The sequence below is a fragment of the Vanellus vanellus genome (assembly GCF_965231255.1).
Source record: "Vanellus vanellus genome assembly, chromosome: 4".
NCBI classification, from domain to species: domain Eukaryota; kingdom Metazoa; phylum Chordata; class Aves; order Charadriiformes; family Charadriidae; genus Vanellus; species Vanellus vanellus.
Window position 1 is genome coordinate 52,341,293 of NC_138909.1, and position 21,461 is coordinate 52,362,753.

Consider the following 21,461-nt stretch of genomic DNA (forward strand, 5'->3'; position numbering starts at 1 on the left):
AGAGCCGCGGCGGCGGGCGGACGGACGGACGGACGGGTGGGCGGACGGACGGACGGCGGCTCCTGCGGGCGCGCTCGTTCGCTCCATCCCTCCGTCCATGCGCGGTGCGCGGCCAGCCGCGGGGCTTGCGCAGGTAAGCGCCCCGCCGCCGCTCCGCGCGTCCCCGTGCGCTTTTTTACTCCCCGCGCCGCTCCCCCCCCTCCCCCTTTTTACTTTTAGTTTTCCTTTTTTTTTTTTTTTTAATCATAATTTTTTCCTTTTCCTCCTCCCTGCCGGCACCAGGGGCGGGGGGGTTCCTCCCGCCCCTGAGCGCCTCTCTCCCTCTCCCGGCAGCGCGGCGGCGGAGCGGAGCGGTGAGCGGCGGCAGCATGCGGCCGGGGGATGACTGAGGCGGGCGGTGCGGCGGCGGCGGTGGCCGCCTTGCCCCGGCGCCGCGCCGGAGGCATGCGGGCGGCCTGGGGCTCCGTCTGGTGCCTGTGCCTGGCGGCGGCCGTCGGCGGGATGCCGGCGGAGCGGCGGGGCGGCGGCGCGGCGGCGGAGAGGAGCGGCGGGCAGCCGGCAGGTAAGGCTGCGCGGCCGCGCACACGTGCTGCGCGCTGCGGCCGGGCCGGGGGGTAAGGGGGTGTAAGGGGTGGGTGGTTGTGGGGGGTCGGCCGCGGCGGGGACCGGGTGCGAGCCCCCGCCTCTCCCGGAGAGGGGAAGGGGTTGGATGGAGCCCGCCAGAGCCGTCGTTGGAGCGGGAGTTACAAACGCGGCACCGCGCCCGGCCGGGGAGGTGGCAGCCGGGCCGGGGTGATCCTCCTCTCACCGCGGCGGCGCCCAGGAGGGAAAACCGGCTTTTAGAACGGACCCTGTCCCCCCCTCGGGAGTCCTCTCCTGGCGGTGGCGTTATGTGTGAAGCCCCGGGGTTTGACCCGCGTCTGCGTTGGGGAAGGAAAGATGCCTCCGTGCGCGTGTAGCGCGCATCTTCAGCGCGCATCAGAAATGCGCTGGCTGTGTGCTTTCGGGTGGGAAAAGTAAGGAGAGTCATTTATGTATACAACTTGGGGAGCAAAAGTGGAGTTGCGACAGCTCCGGGTGCGCACACGTTGGGTCGCAGCTTAATAACTGCGGCTGTGCTGAGAAGGGAACAGCATTTCCCAGTGGCAGCACTGTCGTTGCAAGTGAAAAGTTAACACGTCGGACAAAGTCTGTTTTTTTGTTTTGTTTTGGTTTGGGTTTTTTTTGTTGTTTGTGGTTTGTTTTTTTTTTTTAAATACGGCGGGTTTGAAACGTCGTGTCTCTCTGATACCTGAGTTCCTGTTTATTTTTCAAAGCTCTTTAATGGAAGGGAGCCCCTTCGCAGCCCCCCGTCTTCGGGATTGCATGTACCCGGCAGAAAGTTTCCATTGTTCAGGAAAGGGTTTGAAGCCTGGTTGCCAAAAAAGTGACAGGGGAATAAATGGGCTTCGTGGAGGCTGGGGGGTGGGGGCATTACTTTCATACCCCTTTTGGTTAAAGCTATAAATCACACCGGGGGTTGGTTTTGTTTTCATGAAAGTCCTAATAAAACACCAGATTCTTAGTGTAACTCGTTTGGCTCATTTTTCACAGCCAAAAGATTTGATTTATGGGGCAACATCTCAGCGACTTGGTCAGAGCAGATGAGGTCGGTGTGCGGGAGGAAGCGAGCAGCTTGGGCTGGTCACAGCGGGGGGAAGCGGCAGAAACGAAGTGTCCCCAGTTCTCCCTATTTTAGCCTGAAGTACATATTGGTGCTGTCACTTCGGGCAGAGTTGAGCCTTCGGGGGTGGGGAGCAATCTCGGCGGCTGCCTCTGCGGTCCCCTGGGTTTCCACCTGCATCTTCAGCCCATAGCTTGGGGTTGATGATGTGGTCAAGTGGGGCTAAACCCTTCCTGTGCTCTAAGACGCCTCTGCACGTTCAGGCTTTAGGATGCTGCTTGGATTGTAACAAGTGGCGTACCCAGAGGTCGCACTGAGGGGAATGTCCCTCTGGTGATGTCTGTGAGCTGAGCCACAGGTTGGGATTTCCAGGGGCTTCGGTGAAAATCCTCAGGACAGGCTCTCTAACCACTCTGTCAGTTTCTCCAAAGCGAAGGTGTCGCTGTCAAACCCCCTGTGTTCCCTGGGAGCACGATTCCTCCTTAAACAGAGGGCTCCCGTTAACCCCAACACCCCGTGATGTCTCGTCGGCCCATCGCTATGAGCTGCTGGAGGCTCCCGCGGGCAGGGGGCTGCGGGGACAGGGGCAGCTTTGCGATGCCGGTGGCTCTTCCGCCACCAACCACGTGCGCGGGGAAGCGTGAAGCCGGCGCTGCTCGCCCAGCTCCGTGCCGAAGCCATCGGCCCCGCCAGCGCAGGGACACCCGCTGCCCATCCGACCCGGGGTGGGGGGAGTAAAAGGTTGTGCAAAAGAAACTGTAAAGAATATAAACCTTCAGAGCTGAATAAAAACACATTTTACTTTTTTCAGCCTTTTTGAATTGAATGGTAAAAAGCAAATTCTTTCTCCTAGTCAAATGGGCCATGGGGTATTGGCTCATTACTGAGGGTTGTTGTTCGCTGGGCTTTGCATTTACAGTCTAAGGCCTTATTTTCCATAAAGGGGCTTGGAAGGATTTTTCCCCAGTGATCTAATTCTCCACACGGGGCTGTGAAGGCTATAACAGCTACTGCTTTGTGCCTATACTCAGCTACATAAAACACACATTGAAGGGAGGCATTCTCGAGGTATGTGTATGTTTGCTAATATGAATACTCGCTATTAGCGGAGGTGGAGGGGGTGCAGGTTTTAACATCTCCGCAGGGAGGTGTTCGGCTGTTGGCAGGAAGGAGGCAGATGGCGGGGCTGTTGCTGAATAGAAGCTAAACTAAAAACACCAGGGGCCTCATCTGGGCTGAGTTTCTCTTCTCTCCCTTTCTCGGGGCTGCTGCAGGAAGAACAATGTCAAATTTCCCCCCCCCCCCTTTTTTTTTTTTTTTTTTTTTATGAATGAAAGTAGAGAGGCGAGGCAGGATTGAATGTGTATGTCATTCAGGGGCTATGACAGAGATGATTAGGGAGGTCAGTGAACTCCTTTGCAGCCTTGAGCATGCGGTCACTCTATTCAGCAGCCACAGAATAGACATCAATATAAAAAAGCCCGTCCAATTTGCATTAGTATTCAGATAAAGATATTACTTCGTACGATTTGTGAATGTCAAGTAACGCTGGCTGTTTTCTTAGAGAGCAGACCAACTGAAACGGCAGCATTTCGCTTTTAAATAAAACTTCGGATAACCGCCCTGTCTCCTGTAGCTGGTTTGTATGTGTCTGGCTGCACACGGTATACGTGAAAAAGGGAATTTCTGGGCTTTTTAGGATTATACTAGTTAACTGCTGAAGCTGCCTGCGTGCATTAAAAGAGTTGTATAGAGCTGCTAACGTTTGAGCAGGTTTGTGCGGGAAGGGGAGAGCTCTCCCAGTCTGTCAGGAGCAAGAACCGAAGTTTCCTTGTGCAGCACTGGAGTCAAATTGTCGCCCAGAGGTACTGCAGAGGCAGTTTGTGCAGGAAAAGAACGGAAGAGGGGCCGTTTCGGGATCTTGCTTCAGTTGAGCAGAAGGGCATGTACCAATTCCTGTGACTTTTCTGCTTGGAAAGAACTGGTGAGCTCTGGTTTTTTCTTCATGCAGCTGATGGCGACGGGGCTATCATAGCTTTTCAGCGTGTGCCCAGCGGAGGGTCCAAGGTGCTTCGCTTCGTGTATCTGAGCGTTTCAAAGTTCACCCTGAAATTATAGAGGCATTGAAGTGAGTGCCAAATGGCAGCGACCATTCCTGGAGCCGGCCTTGGGGTTTACACGTAAAAACCCTGTAAAGAGTCCCTTATTAAATGATTTATGTTGTTGCCTACTTTGTGCCTGAGACTTGAAACCCTTTAGATTCAGTGAGCAGCTATGAGCGGTACAGTTTTAAGATTAAAAGTCAATCCATTTGTTCTCATTAACAGTAGGAGCTAAAAGAGCTCGTTACGTCTCTGATGTTGAGACTAGGATATTTGGCTGAGCAATAAAATAAGAGGACACGAGTAAAGGATGATGAAGTATGGCTTCTTTTTTTAAAAAAAAATCTATTTCTTTTCTAGCAAATGGCGAACTGGAGAGTCTGTTTGAGGGCAGAGATGGACTCATTAATGTATTCGATGCTAGCTGTATAACATCACGTCTTCTGCGCGTATTGACAATGGTCACTCCAATTAAATCTGAGCCCTTTTTTTCTTTTAATTAAGACTTTATTAACAGCCACTGAGTAGGGAACGCGATGAAAGTAAATCTGAAAATTGTGTAGCCAAGTGTTGATCTGCTAATTAAGTCATGCAATTAAAGTAAGCCACTCTGACCAGCATGTTAACTTTTCATGACTCCCTCCAACAAATCTTCAGCGGGAGGATTGTTCGGGAAAGCGTACCTGTCCAGAAGCCTGCCTGAGCGTGGTTTTTCAAGTTAGGTGACCACTAAAGAAATCTTGATTGCTGCATCTCTGCTACATCAGGACCGTTTCCATCCAGTGCCTGAACAAAGCTGAAATTTTGCTAGGGGAGGGATTTTTCCCCACTATATAAAGTTGGGAAGCGAAATTTTTCCGTGAAAGTATGGCCAATAAAAGTGAACTTTGATATCCAACTGTATGCTTAGAAAGCTGTCCTCCCTGAAAACTTACTGCATATGTCTGCTGTTTTGGTTAGAGACTCTAAAATATAGGGAATAACCCCAGTTTCTCAGCAGTTAATAAAATTTCCATTTGACAAACGTATTTGACCAAGATGTTTTTGACAGTGATCTGTCAGCTGGCAAATGGAGCTGTGACTGAAAGCACTAACTGAACCTTAATTTGGGCTGAGGTTAGGGCATGGCGTGCCGCTGGGTTTTTCTGGCTGGTTGGTGAAGTGTGCGGGATCCAGTGCAGGAGCCTGGGCACGAGCCCTGAGGCTCCCGAATAGGTGGAGAAGTGGCTGCGTTCTCCTCACAGTATAGCTTTTCGCAGTTTTTAGTGACTGTGGAGTAGAACTAACAGGAATGTTACAAATTCAGATACTGAATGTACTGAAAATACAGGTGAAATTCCCTCCCTGGTTGGAAGACTTCTTTTCCCAGCTAGGCTGGACCTGATACGCAGGCGATCAATTAAACCGGCTTCATTGTCATTCTGTTTCCCTGTTTGAATAGACTTTCTGCTTTTTCTTAGCGTGCTACGTGCTTGTAACTTTTCCTATGTCCTGGGAGTTTGTCTGGCTCTGCATACCCATTTCTTCTTTTTTTTTGCTGACCCTTCAAAAAACAAATCGTCTGCTGACTGCACCCCCAAGCCATTCAGTAGCGTGGTTTGATGGAGCTGTTTCAGTGTTTGCCATTTCTTCTTCTTTAATACTGGTTAGTTTATAAACTTCATTCTCTTCCAATACCTGCCTGGATGCCAGAGATGATGGTGGCTTGGTAAAAATTTGCCATACATCCTTTTTTTTTTTTTTTTTTTTTTTTTTTTCCAGCAAGTGGGACTTCGGTTCAGCAGAGCCATTCAGGGTATGTGAAAAGGGGCAGTCTGGGCTTCTAGGAGGAGTAAATCTGATAGCATCCTCTGTGCAAACTCCAAGCTAAAACCATGTCTGAAGACACATATGATGCCAAAAGCACCTTAAAATAGCTGGTTACATTCTGACATTTTTTTCTTGGCCTCCTGCATAGCTTATCAGTGTACTGTTTGCGCCTTTTTTGGTTGATTATCTGGTGATCTTTTAAAAAAAAAAAAATGAAGTAGAGCTGACTGTCCTGGTGCCCCCTTTCTGATAGGCTTACAGCTCGGGTTGCCAAGTGCCGTAGATATGATTTAAAGCCCTGGATGTGTGAAGAAAGGCTTTTATTCCTGCGGTGAATGCGGTATTCCTGGTGTGCTTACCCTTAAAGTGTCTGTTCCTTGGCTTGAATGACCAGGAAGTTTCTGTAATATCAAAAGCAAACAAGAACTGTGAGATATGAGCTGAGTAAAACCTTTGGTAAACTTAGTAGTTAAAATGTGAAAGGTAATCAGACGTAAACCTGCCCTATTATTCCGATAGGCTATCTGGGGGGTTGTCGCGTTCGGGTTTTGGTGTGACACTCAGGTTACACAACGTAGCAAAGCTTTTTTCTTTACGAATAGCAGCACAGTCAAGTAAGAAAACATTTCTCCAGTAACTGCTTCAGTTTCAGATGTTTTCATCTAAAAAAGGTGTGGTATTTATTGCAGAGGGGGAGGTAGGTCTTGTGTGCTGGCCCTGCTTTCTCAAATCCAGAAAGCAGGGGAAGATAAAGAGTTGGTTAAATAAAAAGGTTATATTAAAACTTGGAAGCAGATTTCTTTATCGCGCAGAACTGTATGCAAAACAATTACCGTGTGCTTACACGTTTAGCATCTGTGAGATTTTGGGGCTGTGCCATTTCTGCAGGTTGCGAGGGGTTAAAAGTATTAATGACTCAGAAGGGAGAAGGGTTCCAAGTTTTCGGGTGAGGAAAGGACGCAGTCTAGGATCGCTGGCTGCGAGCAAGCGAAGCGTGGCGGGCTGCGGTGTGTGCCGAAGGCACTCTTCCCCGGGAACACCGCAGCACGGGGACCCCAGCGTCGGGGCTTGCACCCAGGGCTTGTACTGTGAGCTGTTGAACTACCTGCGGATGTCAAGTTGACACATGGCAGCATGTTGGTTTGGGTCCCGTCCCCCGTGTGTCGTCCGTCCCCCCCCCCCCATTTTCCTTTTCACCCGAGGAGCTGAGCTGTCACTATGTCCCTTAATTTGAGTATAAAGTTTAGAGAAAGGAAGTAACAGGCGATCCTGGTGCACCATGGCATGCCAGAGACCTGCAAGGATGGCTTCCCAGCTCCTGCTGTTAGATAACTGGTGAAATTATTTGTCAGCTTATCTTCATTTAATGTTTTTACTCCCAAAAGCAGAGCGTTTTGTAGTTGTGCCTTTATTGCACTGAACTACCTTGTGGTGTTCATAAGGAATCTCTCAAAAGTATTTCAGCTGATGTAGTTTAAATCAGTAAAGCTTTGGAGTCCAGATCATGGCTACGTTATAAGGATTGTGTTAATACCCAGCACTAAGGGAGTAAAATGGAGTTGAAGCATTTTGGAGTTGACCTGGGGCGAGTTGGGTGTAGGGGAGTCAGCAAAATAGCTGGGTATTGCTCGGGGGCCAAACCTCGTGGTGGTTATGCGGTGCGTAGGTGAGCTCTCACTGACGCCAAGAGAGAGGAGAATGCAAAGTAACAGGCGAGAAGGGGAGAACTTGACTGTCGTAGAGCTCCGAGGAGGATGCTAAGGATGAGAGCATCTCTGAGGCTGCTCTCACAAAACGCAGGTGGCACTTGGCTTCCATTGTGATGGGGCGCAGACATGGTCCCTGTAGCAGGACCCACCTCCCAGGAGCCATCTGGTCCCATGTGTTGGTGGTGGTGGCTCTGCAGAGGGACTTAATGGTGGGTTTCACCATGGCGTGGGACAGAGGAGAGCATGGAAAGCCCTGAGGGTGCTTTTTCTCTGGGCCCCACAGGATACCGCAGGGTAATGTGCATCACCCCAGACTGACAACTCACCCCCTCTTACTCACTTCCCCTGGGGAAGGGAAAGTATGCATCTGTGAAGGCTTTTCTTTTGATGAAAAGGGAGCTACGGGAGATGTTCCTGGATCCAAATGATGAGACCAGTCTTTATCACCCTTACGCTTTCCCTGTCAAAAAATGGAAAAGCTTCCAAGAATTGGATTTTTAATTTTACACTGATGCTTGGCAGAGCTTGTAAAGATCCTCCAGGGCAAGTTTGGCTCCCAGTTCGGAGCGTTGTTGCTTTGTTTGGGGGTTTTGCCGGTGTCTGCTGCTTGTAGTCCTGTAAAAATAATAATGAGGTCCTGATCTTGCGCCTATTGAATCCTAAGCAAAAAAGCCCCCATTGATTTCCAAGGGAGCAGGCTGAAGCCCTTCACAGATCGTGGTGGGAGCAGCTATTTAGCATAAGCAGGGATTGTTTGGCAAGTTTTCTAATGACCCAAACATTTTAACAAGCAGAGGAAACTCGGCGGGTAAAAAGGCTCCCCGGTTTGGGGGTGGGGAGGTGCCCAGCACTGCTTCGTGGGGGCGATGCCTGGTGCCGGCTCTCCGTCACCTCCCGTTCCCCTCAACCTGCTGTAACGCAGACCTTCGCTTCTTCCCATCTCGGTTTTTATAACCGGTTTTGATGCGAGCGGGCAGCAGCGTCACAGCCCAGACGTGAGCGCGGGATGCCACGGTGACGGCCACCACCTGCGGCCCCCATGACCCCGGTGTGAGTCCTGCATGGAGCCGAGGCACAGCGCCGGCCGCCATCCCCTCACACCCCATCCTTGTTGCCATCGTGTCAGTGTCGGTCGGCATTAGCCCCAGTGCCGTGATCTGCGAGCCACACAATGCACTGGGGAGAATGTTAATAAACCCCCGCGGGGGTCCGCAGGCGAGCCGAGGGTGAGCCGGTCCTGCCCATGGACAGGACAGGGCAGGGATGCTGAGCTCCGGGACCGCTTGCGTGGGGACGGGAGCCGGCCAAGGAGCTTTCCCGGTGGTTCACATGTGGCCAGAGCAGGGGAAAAAAAAAAAAAAAAAAAAGAGTTTTCTCAGAGGGTTTGGGGTTTGTTGGTTTTTTTTTTTTTTTTTTCATATCCCCCCTTTCACGTGCAAGACTGGAGCACAAGAAATTCCCTCCCAGCAAAATATTTCAGCAGCTTGTTTGGAGACTGTTGGACTTGAACTAACCTGTGATTTGATTTTTGTTTAAAATTTTTTTCACTTCACTATATAGATCCCCCCAGGCAAGTGTTTTGTTTCTAGCGGGTAGCGGGATCTGTGCAAGATGAGCGTGCCGATACCCCGAGATGTGCTTTGGGAGATGGGGGTATCGGAGCTAAAAGCGAAGAGGAAAAACCAGTTGCAATGGGAAGATTAGGGAGTTAAGAGTGTGCCCTGACAAGTAGCATGTGCGACCAAAGATAAATCCTCCGTGAGCCTGTCTTTAATTAAAAGAATGATTGGAATTAGGCACAGTACCATCTCTCCTGATCTGTATCATGTGTAACTGTACGAATAAAGCATTTTTGGGGAGGGAGAAGAGAAAAAACACCAGATTTTAATCTTCCTTTGGTAGCCGATATGTCTGCCTTTTGAAAGGGCATATTTCTCCCTGTCTTAGAGTACCCGGGCTTGTTGACAGTAAACAACTGTCACTTGGCAGTTTATGAAAGAAGAAGAATGTTTAAGAAAACATGTCCAGTTTAAACAGTTGTGTTAATAGGCTGGGGATTCATGCAGAAGGGGGGGGGGGGGGGCTGGTAAATAGAGGTGCATAAATTAGCTGGTATTTACTGAGCAAGAGACGAGCTGTTGGGAAAAAAAAATAAAAAAAATACATTAATTTTTACAGCCGGTGCATTATGCATGTTCTCACAGCTTTCTGTGAAAGCTTTTTTTTTTTTTTTTTTTTTTTTTTCCCCCCAGGGAAAACTCAGAAAAGCCTCTTGCTTGCAGCGTGGGGTGGGTTGGGCCCCGGGAGGCCCCGGGGAGGGAGGAGCGGCGGGGCTGGGAGCCCAGCGCTCCCGCAGACTGGCCCTAACGCCGCTGCTTCGCGCCCCGCGGGCAGCGCAGGGACCTTGCAGCCGCCCTGGCGCGCCCTTAGCCTTTGCTGCGCGGGGGCGATCGGAAGAGGAGACTGCCGAGGAAAGTCTCTGCCTCCCAATTTGCGAATTGATTAATTACAGAAAGGAAGGAAGGGGGGAAGAAGTAAGAAACGGCAGATGGTGTCCGCTCTGCATCCCTGCCCAAAGTTGCTACAAATCCATCACCCACCTTCTTCCGAGTTAAAACGCTCGTGAAGGTAGTGAGTGATGAGCAAGCCTAAAGCATTTATTCCAGCTCGGCCCAAAGGCATCAGCGTCAAAAGTGTAATGAGTGAGGGCCTGGTGTCAGGCTCTTCAAATCTGTAATTAAGCATAAAAATAAGCTTCAGGCTTTCCAGGCTCTTGATTTCCCTGGCTTGGGAACAAGGGTATAAGCCGCTGTTGGGGGGCGCTGATGTTAGCCTCGAAGACACTGGGTGAAGCCACCCTCCTGCACCTCCCGCTCCCGCCCTAGCTGAGATACAATATAAATACAGTAAGTACTGTGGCGTTTAAATAAATACAGTGTCGATATGTGTTAAAGATAGTTAACCTCTCTTTCAGCCTTGGGTGTCTCAGAGGGGGACACCTGGACCTTCTCTTTCAGGTAGAGAGCAGAGAGCGCTGCAGGAGCAAATGGGCACCCCCAGAGTTATGGACCACAGGGTCACACTTAATTCTCTTTTGGCCCGTGGTTCAATTGGTATTGCCGTTATTTGGACAAGGAGGCAAAGGAAACCCAAACCTGAAGCCTGCTGCCGCAGAAATGCTTTGAGATCTGCCCAGACGAAAAGGAAAATAACTCCTAGAAAGAGTTTATTGAGTTGTAGGGGGCTCCAACCTGTGTATTATTTAGTGAAGGAATGAGATTTCTGCCGCAGTTTTACGTGTAGGTGTGCTGGCATCTTGGGATTTGAGAAAGCAGTGGGCTTCTCTGTTGGGAAAGTCTTTGTGGAGGGATGGGAACCACGGAGGTGGGTGGGTGGGGCACAGCAGGGGTTCTCCTTTGCCCCGTCTCCCTCGGTGCAGGGGCAAAAAGGGGCAGGTTTGTATCCATGGCTTCAGTTTCAGTGGTGGGTCACTGCCCGCCTGTGCTGGATCCGGTGACCCCGTGCAATGTAAATCCTTCCTGTGAGGAGCCGTCTGCGCACACTGAACAGGGTCATCTTGTGGGTGGGATGTGTTAGTCCTGGCAAAAAAGGCCTGAAACCTCCTCAGCTGCTTTCAGAATTCATGTAGATGTTTGAAGTGGAGGTTTTCTCCCCCTCTGCCCCCCCTCCTCCCAGTGCACAGCAAATGAGGTGTGGACAAGCGGTGCAGTCTTTGCCGGAGTAACTTCACCCTGTGCTCCAGCCTGGTTGTTTTGGGGATGAGAAGAAGCAGTTGGAGGAGCAACGTGTGGCGTCTCAGGGCAGGGAGGAAAGGAGATGACCCTGAATTGGCCACCAGCCCTCAAAAAGGGAGTGGAGGGGCCAGACCCCAGGCTTGGCTCACTCGAAACCTGTCTTGCTCCACATATGAGTGTACACATCAACATGGATAAATAGGTATAAATATTTGGGGAGGTTGTCCAACTTCACGTCTTCACTAGCAGTTGGTACGAGGTGGGGGTTCATCCACCCATCCCACCCAAGGAAGCGTGGCTGAAGCTTATCTTTGCTGTCAGACTTTCAGACAAATCCAGCCCTTGGAGGGCTGCTGGGCTCAGTTTTTATCACCCACATTTTCTGTCTGCTGGAGAGAAGCGGCTGTTTTCTTTCTCTCTTGGCTTGCCTGTTGCAGTGACCCATCCCTGCTGTCGCAACAGTGTCCATCTTGCTCGGACACTTGGGTGCTCGTTTGCAGAGAGAAGGAGGTTTTAGAAGTATTCCTGGTAGGGGAAGGAAGGGAAAAACTGGGAAAATCAGACTGTGGAGGACGGGGCAGGTGCCCAAAAGTGCCTGTGGAAGGTCCCTGGCACGTGCAGGGAGGACCAGCCATGTCCTGCTGCAGGACACTGGGAACCTTGCAGAGGATCTGCATTTCCTTACGGCAGCATTAAAATAGCTGCGTATAGAGGTGCCTAACCTGCTTCTGGCATTACTGGAGCCTAACGCAATACACTTTGTAGAAGATGACTGTTTGGGGGCATTAAAACTGTTTGAAGGGAGTGGGAACCGAGACACGCATGACTTCCTTGAACTCTCTCTTAATTTATTACGTGCAGTCCAAAACCCGCCGTAATGGATACGGTTGCAGGAGACCATTAAAAGGTCCGTTCTAGTGAACCTGATGCCCTGCTGTTGCTGCTGGAAATGATAAACCGCCGCGTTTGGGTTGGATGGTATGTGATGCCCTTGTGTGTGTGCGCGTATGCATGGAAGCCGGTAAGTCCTGCTAATTTAGGGTTTGTTTTCCAAGTCTGTTTTCTATAACTCCGTAGACTTAATACAAATAAAGAACCGACCAAGTTTCCTGTGAGAAGCGCAGAACAAACGCTGAGCGTGGGATTTGAATGCAGAAAGGTGAAAACACAAATGTATACAGAAACAGCGAGTCAAACAAGCTGAAAAAATATTGTAAGGTTGATTTAACAGAGCAGTGAACTCAAAGCTGTCTAATCCCTTCAGCAGCCTTCTTTAAAGAGGAGAAATAAAAGAATTTTTGACATCTACTTTTCTTTTGCCATCGCTCCCAACTCTTTCTAATAATGCTGAAGGATAAGGGTTGAGTTTAGCAGAAGGACAGAGTGTTGCAGCTTTAGTTAGATGTGCTTTCTAAATAACGAAATCTTTGTTTGTCATTCGCGACTTTAGATTAGAGTGGCTCAGGCTTCCCGAAAGGAGATTACTGTTAAACTTCTCCAACTTGGGTACCTGGCACCTAAGTCTTGCTTGAGGCACTGAAATAACAGGCTTGGTTTTGAAAGATGCTGAGCCAGGTCAGGCTCTGCATTTAAATCGCTTAAGCACTCTTAAAATCTGGCTATTCATTTTGATATGGATTTCTGGGCTTAATCACCGACCTTTGCATTTCAAATGTTTGGCCTTTGTTTTTTTTTTACTAAGTATGCAGACAGAGTGGCCCCCAAATTATTATTTTTTTTTCCTTTTCCACAGCTGAAAACAGCTAGCGGAGGAGACTTGGAAGTCCCGCGTCTTATTACAGAGAAATAGGGATCTTTGAAAAATACCATTTTATGTAACTCGGGGGAAACTTACGAGGAGGGGAATATTTACTTATTTTCATTCACGTGAACATGATCCGTCATATATCTAAAACCCACAATCAGTTGGAAAAAAACCCACCCAAACTACCCTAAACCTTTGCCCTCTCTTAATCCGTGTACAAGAGGGTGTTTTTTTTTTTTTTTTAGATGTGCTTTTTTCCCTCCCTGAAATAGAGGCAATTGATAGGCTCATAAACAAATACCAAACATTAAGTCCTAATCTCCATATAGAGGAGCCTGACCCCTTTTATGGAGAGAGAGGGTAGAGGGAGGAAACGGGGCCAGGAGTTTGAGGTTTAATGCTTATTAAAGTTTTAGTGGGTGGGAAAATGCAATCAATAAATTTTGTTTAATGCCTCGAAACTGGTGTTAGTTTTCACTAGCTACACTGGAGAGTAGTTTTCATTTTGAAACTAGGACACTCGTAGTTGGAATGACAATTAATGTGGAGTGAATATGGTCCCAGTTGGAAGCCGATTTTTTGAATAGCATGAAAACTCCCCCCGCCTTGGCTCCGGAGTGGGGTAGCTTCCGTTTTTAATTAGCGAACCAGGCAAAATTTAGCTCATTGTGTCTTTCTGCTCCTTTGGCCCAGTGGATAGCTTGGATTTCTCCATCTTGCTGTCATGAGGCTGTTCTCTTTATTTATTTATTTATTTCCCCCCCCCCCTTCACTTTTGGTGTGGGGAGGAAGCGGGGGGCTTCAGGATACTTAGGATTAAAGTCATTGTTCGGGGGTATTTGCAGCCAGCTGCCTGCATTAAATGAAGATTAGAGGAGCGCGCATTAAAAGTGCGAGGGAAATGCAGAGGAGCTGGGATCTGGGAGCTGCATAGCTGTGAACCGAAGGGGAAAGGCTGGGGCTTTACGGCAAATTTTTTCTGATGCCATGTGATCTCAGAGCCCGCTTCAGAAAAGCATCACAAGTACCAGAAGAGCATCACAAGTCACTGCCAGGGCCAGGCCTGCCGGGGAGCTGTAAGGGGACCCTGAGTCTTTGCGTCCCTAAAAAGTTCCTCAGAGGTAAACCTAAACACTTTTGGTCCTGGTGAACTTATGTACTGTGTAATAAAAAAAAGAAAAAATAAAAAAAAATTCATCCACAAGAGCAGTTAAGAGGTGGTGAAGGTTTTGCTAGAATTCACTAAATAGCTGAAAACCCACCCACCCTGCAGGTGGAGAACTCCAAAAGTAATGAATTTTTGAAGGATTTTTTTAGGAAGGAGATGAGGGTCCCAGAAAAAATAACGCCGAATAATTGTTCAGCAATGCATGCTTATTCTTTTAAGGATTTAATGAGACAGTTTAAAAATATTTCCAAAGATTGAGTTTCTCTCTTTCCGTTACGCTTTGTGGAGCGCTCATTTGTGTAATCTGTAGTTCTTGTTGCAAACTTTGCTGATTGCTTGAGGTGTGTCGCCTACAAAGCCCCACCAGGTAGCCTGGTCCAGTGAAGCAGGAGGGAGGGCATGGACCACCGATGCTGAAGAACATAAGTTTGCTCAGGGCGTCCACACTTTTGCAGGACTCAGTCCTGCTCTGATGGAGGCTGGGGACAACCTTTGCTCAGTCTGTTGGGTTGCTGGGAAGCCTCAGTCTGTGCCTCCGTTTCCACAGCTGCCTCCACTGGCTTTGGAAAGGGGTTGTGGTGGTTGCTTGCTTGCTGCAGTGATGAGGGGTTTGGGGACTTCTTCAGGCACGAGAAACAGGAATGTAAAAACATTAGCCGTTTTGTGGTGGGATCTGTCTGTCGAGATTAAGCGAGGATATCCCTGCTGTGCTGTGCAGAAGATGGGGCCCAGTGGCCACCATTCTTCAGAGGCAACAAGAGGCAGACACCAAAAGGATGAAGTCCCAGCCGCAGTCTCTTGTGCACCACCTAGGATCAGCCCAATAGGTGTTTCATCGCTCTGCCTTGAGTAGCAAGTGGTTTGGGTTGACCATGTTTGGCCACTGTGGTTGTGAGGTGGGCTATGTGACGTGTGGGCAAACCTGCTGCAAGGATGCACTCACCCATGTGCCAGGCTGGGACTGGTGTCATCCCCACTGCAGGTGTGGGCTGCTGAGATCTGATACAGTTCATTGCTGCCTTCCTGTTGAGTAAAGCACAAAGGCTTTGGTATCCAGGAGAGCAGGAGCTATCTGCATGGGCATCCTTGAGGTGCTTCAGCATGAGCTGGGAGCTCTCATAGGACACATGGAGCGGCACAGCCTGGGGACATCAGCATCCCCATGCTGCCGGGCCTCCGCTCCACTGCTTGCTGTCTTTAGGGACCATTGATGAAGAAGTGGAGGACGTTTCGTATCAGTTCTTTTATTTCTGTTAGGAAAAAAAGAGAGGAGTGCAAAACTGTGAGATAAATAGATACGGATGGTGGTTGCTTTGCTCTTTTGTGTTTTGAGTGAGGGACCAAGAAAGTGTTTGATTGCACGGTCTGGCCAGATTTTGAGGAAAACCCCATCACTGCCTGTTTCTTTAAGCCAGCAAAGCCCCAGCTGAAGGCTGTCTTTGGGACAGGCTCTGCACTCTCAGCAGCAACCAAAGCTTTGTGTCCCTTGGGTTTTGCATTCCCAATTCTTGTTAGGTGTAGCCAGGAGACCCCTTTGATTTTTTTTCTCTGGGTTTTCTTTTTTTCCTCCTCCTCAGGGCTTTCCGAGTGCCACAGGGAAATCCTCCTGGCCAAAGTGTTTTTGTAACTATTTTAGCTTTGTGACGATGTATTTCTTCTTCTAACTCTCAGCATCTGAATTGGGTGATTTGAGAAAACAGTCCATTAAAAGGAGGATACTGTAGAGTCCTGATGAATCCTGTTTTCTACTTGGCCGGTGGAACAGAAAGCTAATTGCCAGTAGTAAATCCATTCAAAGGAGGGCTGGAGGGAGGGAGAAAAGCTAATATTCCTCCTTGAATGCCATTTAATCTCTGAAACCTTTCATGCAGATGTAAATTAGGATTTGCACAACAGAGTCAACAGTTGCTCCGTAGATAAGGCAGATTTGCAACATCTGCTTTTCCATTCGAGAAGCTCTTCCAAAGTGCTGTCGGGGATAGCCAAACTAAACACTAGAGATTTTTTTTTTTTTTCCTTTCCATAATCTCTTGTTTATGAAGAAAGCTGCGTATGACAGAACTAAACCTGGTTATCATTCTGCTAATTCTCTAGGAGAAAAGTTTGCTTTCCTCCAGACCTAAAAACCCCATGGGGATTTTTTACCATGGGTGGTAATACAGCGCAGCACACTTGTTAACATCTTTGGGGGAAACGTTGTCTGGTAACAGTTGCATAGGCCACTGCGATGGTAATACAGTATAAACAGTTTGCCTTGCATCATTATTAGGAAAGCTATTCTAAGCTTATCCAGGAGAACTACCCCCACCAAGCAAACGCGTGCCATAGGTGAAAGGTAAAGTGGCACCTCCAAATAATGGAGGCAAACCCTTTTCAGACATGGTTTCCTAAAGGCACATTTCTCGATCGTGGTTTAGGCTTTTGCAGAAGCAACCAGATTTCTTTATTTTTGCTGAGGTTGGAGCCCCATTGAGCAGGGGAGATAACCCAGCTGAACACCACGTCGGGAAATGCTGTTGCTTCGGCAAAAAGCATCCCATGCTGCTGTGATTGCCAGAGCACCTTCTTCCTGGGATGGCTGCAGCCTGATACTGGGAAATGTGCTCTGAGAGGGGTCTTGACCTTGGAGGGGTAGAAAAGGGGAGGAAGAGAGAAGACAGGATATATATTTTATATAATCCTTTTTATTTTATGTCTAGAGCTATAATATTATGTATGATATCATATACATAAAATACTATATACAATATTATGTACATATATATGTATGTCTAGGCGTATATATTAAAATATTTACTATCATATACATATAAAACACATAAAACTTCTATTTTCTATATTCTCTTTTGCTGTGGCAGGCTGGTGTTGTGCCCCTTGGGGTGGTAGGGCCGTGGCCAGGCAGGGATGCTCTCCCACCGGCACTTCTTGAGTGCTGCGGAAAGGAGAGGAAAGGAAGCTTTGCCTTGCATAAAGCACCGCCAAAAATACGTATATAAAAAACACCCCGGCAGCTCCCCTGCAGTGCTGTTGAGGGTATGTGGTGACTTTAGGTGAGCTCGCTTTGCTGCGGGGGCCGCTCCCTCGATCTTATCTGCCCTGAGAAGGCAGGTACCTGGGGAAACAGGCGATCCCACGATCTTATCAAGATCGTCCCCACCTCTCACGGGGGCCGGTGCTGGGTGCAGGGCTAGGGGCTGGTTTGGTGGTTTTCAGTATTCCTCCAGGGCCCGTCTGTCTCTCTGGGGGGACGGAGGGAACGGGCACGTGGCAGGGTGCTTGTGGGGAGGTGGCACTGGGGCCACTTGTCGCCCTTCCTGTCTGCTTTTGAAATTAAGGCAGGTCCCAAATGAACAGCTTTCGGCAAGGAAAGTGTTTTATTTCCCTTCTGGGCAACAGGGTTTGCTCTTCCCAGTGCGGAAGTCATGAAGTGAGGTGGGGAAGCATCCCTGTCCCACGAGCAGCCGCACGGGTAGTGGGAAGAACACTGTTGGGGGGGTGAATAATACTATTAACGCAGGGTGGGACACTTAGAGTAAACCAGGGCTAAGCGTGCATAGGGAACGTGGGGCTGGTCTTAGCCTGGGGATAGTCTACGTGCTCTTTGCCATCGTGGCCTCGTTCATCCCACCGATGTGCTGGAGGTCTGCGTATCCCTCCAGCAGTTAGCTCCTGACTTGGTGGCTGTGACCATCATACCCCTGGGAAACGGGATAGCGAGCTCAACAGGAAAAAGCTCTGGCATGCTTGTTGCTCCGTGATCCTATAATATATCCTGTCACGGCGGATTTGGTGCAATGAAATATGTAGAACAAGAAACGTTTTCGAATTAACCTGAAGAGAGACGTGTGTGGAATGCTGCTATCTTTCTGCCTGTTAACACGCCAAATACAGCTTGTCCAGCTTGAAAGGAGGAAAATATGATCCACTTAGAAACGAGCTGCTTAGTCCATTCCACCACCAGGCTGTGAAACAATCCCGCAAAGCCTTTCTGGCATTGCCAGAGTTCAGGGTGGGGTGAGGAATATTTGTGCTGGTGGTTCTTAAGGTCGTGTGCTTCGAGCCCTCTGTGGTGGGAGTCCCGGTGGGGTTTTGGTTGTATAGTGATGCGCCCTGGCTGCGGGATGCTCGCTGGAGGAGGAGGTCGAGGATGATGGGGGAGCTGTGCACCCACCTGAGCAGTCCCTCGGGAGGCTCCCAAATGCTTTGATGTTTGAAAAAGCTTAATCGTGGGAAGCTATTCCAGGAGGAAAAACACAGGTGAAGAGAAATAACTGGATGGAGTGTCCTGGAGCCAGGACCCAGCACCCTGAGAGGTGGCGTGGGGCCCTGGGGCTCCCCCATCCCAGTGAGCCTCCTGGGGGCACCGTGGGCTTTCGCTACCCAGGAGCAGCTCCCACACTTTCTGCCACAGCACCTGGAAATAGTCCCCGGCACTAAGGAGGGCACCAGCCAGACTGTAGGTTGGCTTGAAGTTTTTTGGGGGGCCATAAGCAGCACAGGAATACCCCACCACCCTCCACCTCCTCGTCCTTTTGTGCCTGAAAACTAAAAAGCTGCATATCCTCCTGCAGTTCTTGAGAGCTGCCTGTGTTAAAACCAAAATAAAACATTTCCAGGCTCAGCCAGAAACAAGTATTGATGTCTAAGAGGAGCAGACACCTGATGGAAATACTGACACACTTAAGCACTTGGAGCTGCAAACCACACAGAAAGTGAATTATTGCTGGGATGAGCCAAGCAGCTTCAGAGATGAAGTATCTTATCCTTATAAGTGAATACATACAAAAGCATTTCAGCATTGCTGGGCCAGCTGCTCCTCGTTGTAGAAGGTGCTTCCCGGCTAGTTGCTGCCTTTTCACTCCTCTAAATAGCTTAAAAATTGCCTCTTTCTCTGTAGCCTGTTTGCTACAGGCAGCAGTGATGGTGATACAAGTGCTGTTCTCCATCAGAAGCCTCTCTTGGTGATTCTCGACTCATTACTGCTTTGGCTAAACTAATAAATTGTTGAATTTTAGTCATATCTTGGGAGCCCACAACCTAGATTGCCTCCTCCTCTCCAAGAACCCGTTAAAGCTGCAAACGTATTAATCCCTGCTCTGCTGGCAAGTGGTGGAGTGGGCTCCTGTAACCCCTACGCGAGTTAACTCCCCAATAATTTATACCTATGTCTGCTGTGGATTTTGAAAAGATGCTGTTAATGTCAGTTAGATCCCAAATGTGAGTTTCCTTTGAGAGAGCTGGGGGGGTGGGAAGAGAACCTTTGCAAGTTGACTTGCAATAGAAACGCTTTAGGAAAGTTTTAAAGGACGCATGGGGGTGGCGGTTTGCCTGTAGTGAGGATGGTTTTCTTAAGACCCTGAGATTCAGGAGATGTGTGGTCGTAGCCCCAGTAAATGTGAAAACCCGCCTCCCTGCAGTGCTGCTTTGCAGTGGGAAGTTTTTTGGCTGCCTCAATCAAAGGTGCATGTCGAGATGGAAGAAGCAAGCATCTCGAGAGAGCTCGGCGCCTGCTCCCCTCTCCTGGTTTCCTTATGATTTTGCGATGGGAGATGCAGGATGAAGAAGGTGGCCAAACCCTCGTCCAGGTCCCCAGAAGGGCTCAGCCCCTCTATGTTAAAACCCCTTCCAAGCACAGGCTGCATGTACAGCTCCTGCCACTTTGTTTATGCAGCGTGGTTGAAGATATAGACTTCTGCAAGTCAGTCTGATGGCAGCATGCTTGGCCACAGGCAGGGCAACTTCATATCTCCTTCATGTTTTGGTGAGGGAAGAACTGTCCTTCTTGTTGAGAAGGTGTTGGAAACAGAAGGCACTTGCAACTAGAAGGTGGGAAGAGCACCCAGTGGGAGATGTGAGCTCTGGTTCCCTGAAGTGCACGTTTAAGTACTTTGTGGAGGTCTCCAATTTGGGTTCCGTTTGTTTTTTAAGTTATAAGCATAGAAACTGGAATTTGAAAAACTATTTAAAGAAGTGCGATTAAAATCATTAGTAACATTCTCCTTTTAATTCATCTGTCTTTCCATCTTTTCAGATATTACTCCCAGTCAGTAGGAGTAAAGTCATTAGGACTGAACTTTGCATTTAACTGGCATCGGGATATCTGCTGGGACCGGCTGGGGAGACTGAGGGCAGAGATGCCAAATAAAGTTGTCAGAAACAAGAGATGATGCTTCTTTCCACAGAAGAAGCTTCAGACTCCAGTTGTTCTGCTCTGAGTCTAAAGTGAATTACCTCTTCATTTCAACATTCCCTAATTGTGTTTTATAAAAATAATTTGTCGCTTTGTCATTAACCCGGGTTCGTTATGGCTTTCAAAAAGAGTTATTTCCTTTTAAATGGCTAAACAGTATATTTGGGCTTGTGATTAGTCCGGGCTTGTTCCTATTTGGTAGGTTTATGATATAAAAGCCAAAATATACAAGTCTTGATCATTTGGCGAACAGCTTGGGTAAAACCGTGTATTTTGTATGGTGGAATTGTGCAGCTGCATGGGGTTTGTTTTCCAGTAGATTAAATTAGCAAGAGTTTCCATCAGAGTCAACGAAGATCAGTACCCAGTCCTGCAAGTGCAAAGCTGTATACAGGACTTTTTAATTGGAAGCCAAAGTTGGTACCATTGAAAAAATCCTTATCGTCTAGAAGAAGGAAGGAAAAAACCCTGAAATGAACACTTAAACCAGAATATTCCTCAGACATGTTTTCCCCAAGGATGTATCCCACTTGGGAAGGCACCATGGGCAAACACTCAATGTCGCAACAGGTGCTGGTCTAATAGGAAGACGATGCTGGAGTTCTGTCTTTTTCTGTTTACTAAAAGTATATGCTTTCAGAGAAAACATTTTCATTAAAAGAAGAAAAAAAACCCCAACACCCTAAACCTTTGACTGTAGGAATACCACAAAATTCTGGCCAAACCCTAAAATATTTGAGTTGGAATCGCTGCCAGGATATCACAGGAAAGGTTCTTTGTAACCCCAATGAGTGTGGGCTTTGCCTCCTGCAAGATGATACCTCCCATGAAATAGCACATTTTCAGCCCCCCGGGATTCTTCATTTCTAGCCTGCAAGGCTGTTGACTGAAGCATTTTTATACTTTTAAATTTCCACAAGAATAAAAACTTGTGTGACGAGAAGAGAAAAGAAATAGATTTTTCTCTTATAACCTGCTCCAACTCTCACTTAGTGGCAGGAGAGCATCTTGAAGTCAGTGCCACAACCTCAGGTATTCACAGCTGCTGTAATTGCGCCTATTTCACAGTCAAATTGTAGTCTATGAATATGCTTAAACTGCAAAATCGGGACCTCTATCCATATCCGATTATTATCGGAGATCAAGTCAAGGCCATCTGGGTTTGGATCGTGGGATTAGGTTCAGACCAATCTGTTTTGAATTACTTTTTACTCGTTAATTATATAATCATAGCACCAAAGTGTCTTCGTTGTGGAAGTAGATCCCCCGTGATAACATATCGTACAAACCGAAGACGACT

At 48.4% G+C, this 21,461-nt stretch overlaps 1 protein-coding gene across 1 annotated transcript in view; it reads left to right on the forward strand.

The window, feature by feature from the left end:
- Positions 1 to 381: 381 nt before the first annotated feature.
- Positions 382 to 21,461, forward strand: part of FGFR3 (fibroblast growth factor receptor 3) — a gene marked incomplete at both ends in the record, with an annotated part of 55,196 nt that continues 34,116 nt past the window's right edge. The window contains one exon of the mRNA XM_082482530.1: positions 382 to 562. Coding sequence (XP_082338656.1) covers positions 382 to 562 — 181 coding nt within the window. The remainder of the gene's footprint in view (positions 563 to 21,461) is intronic.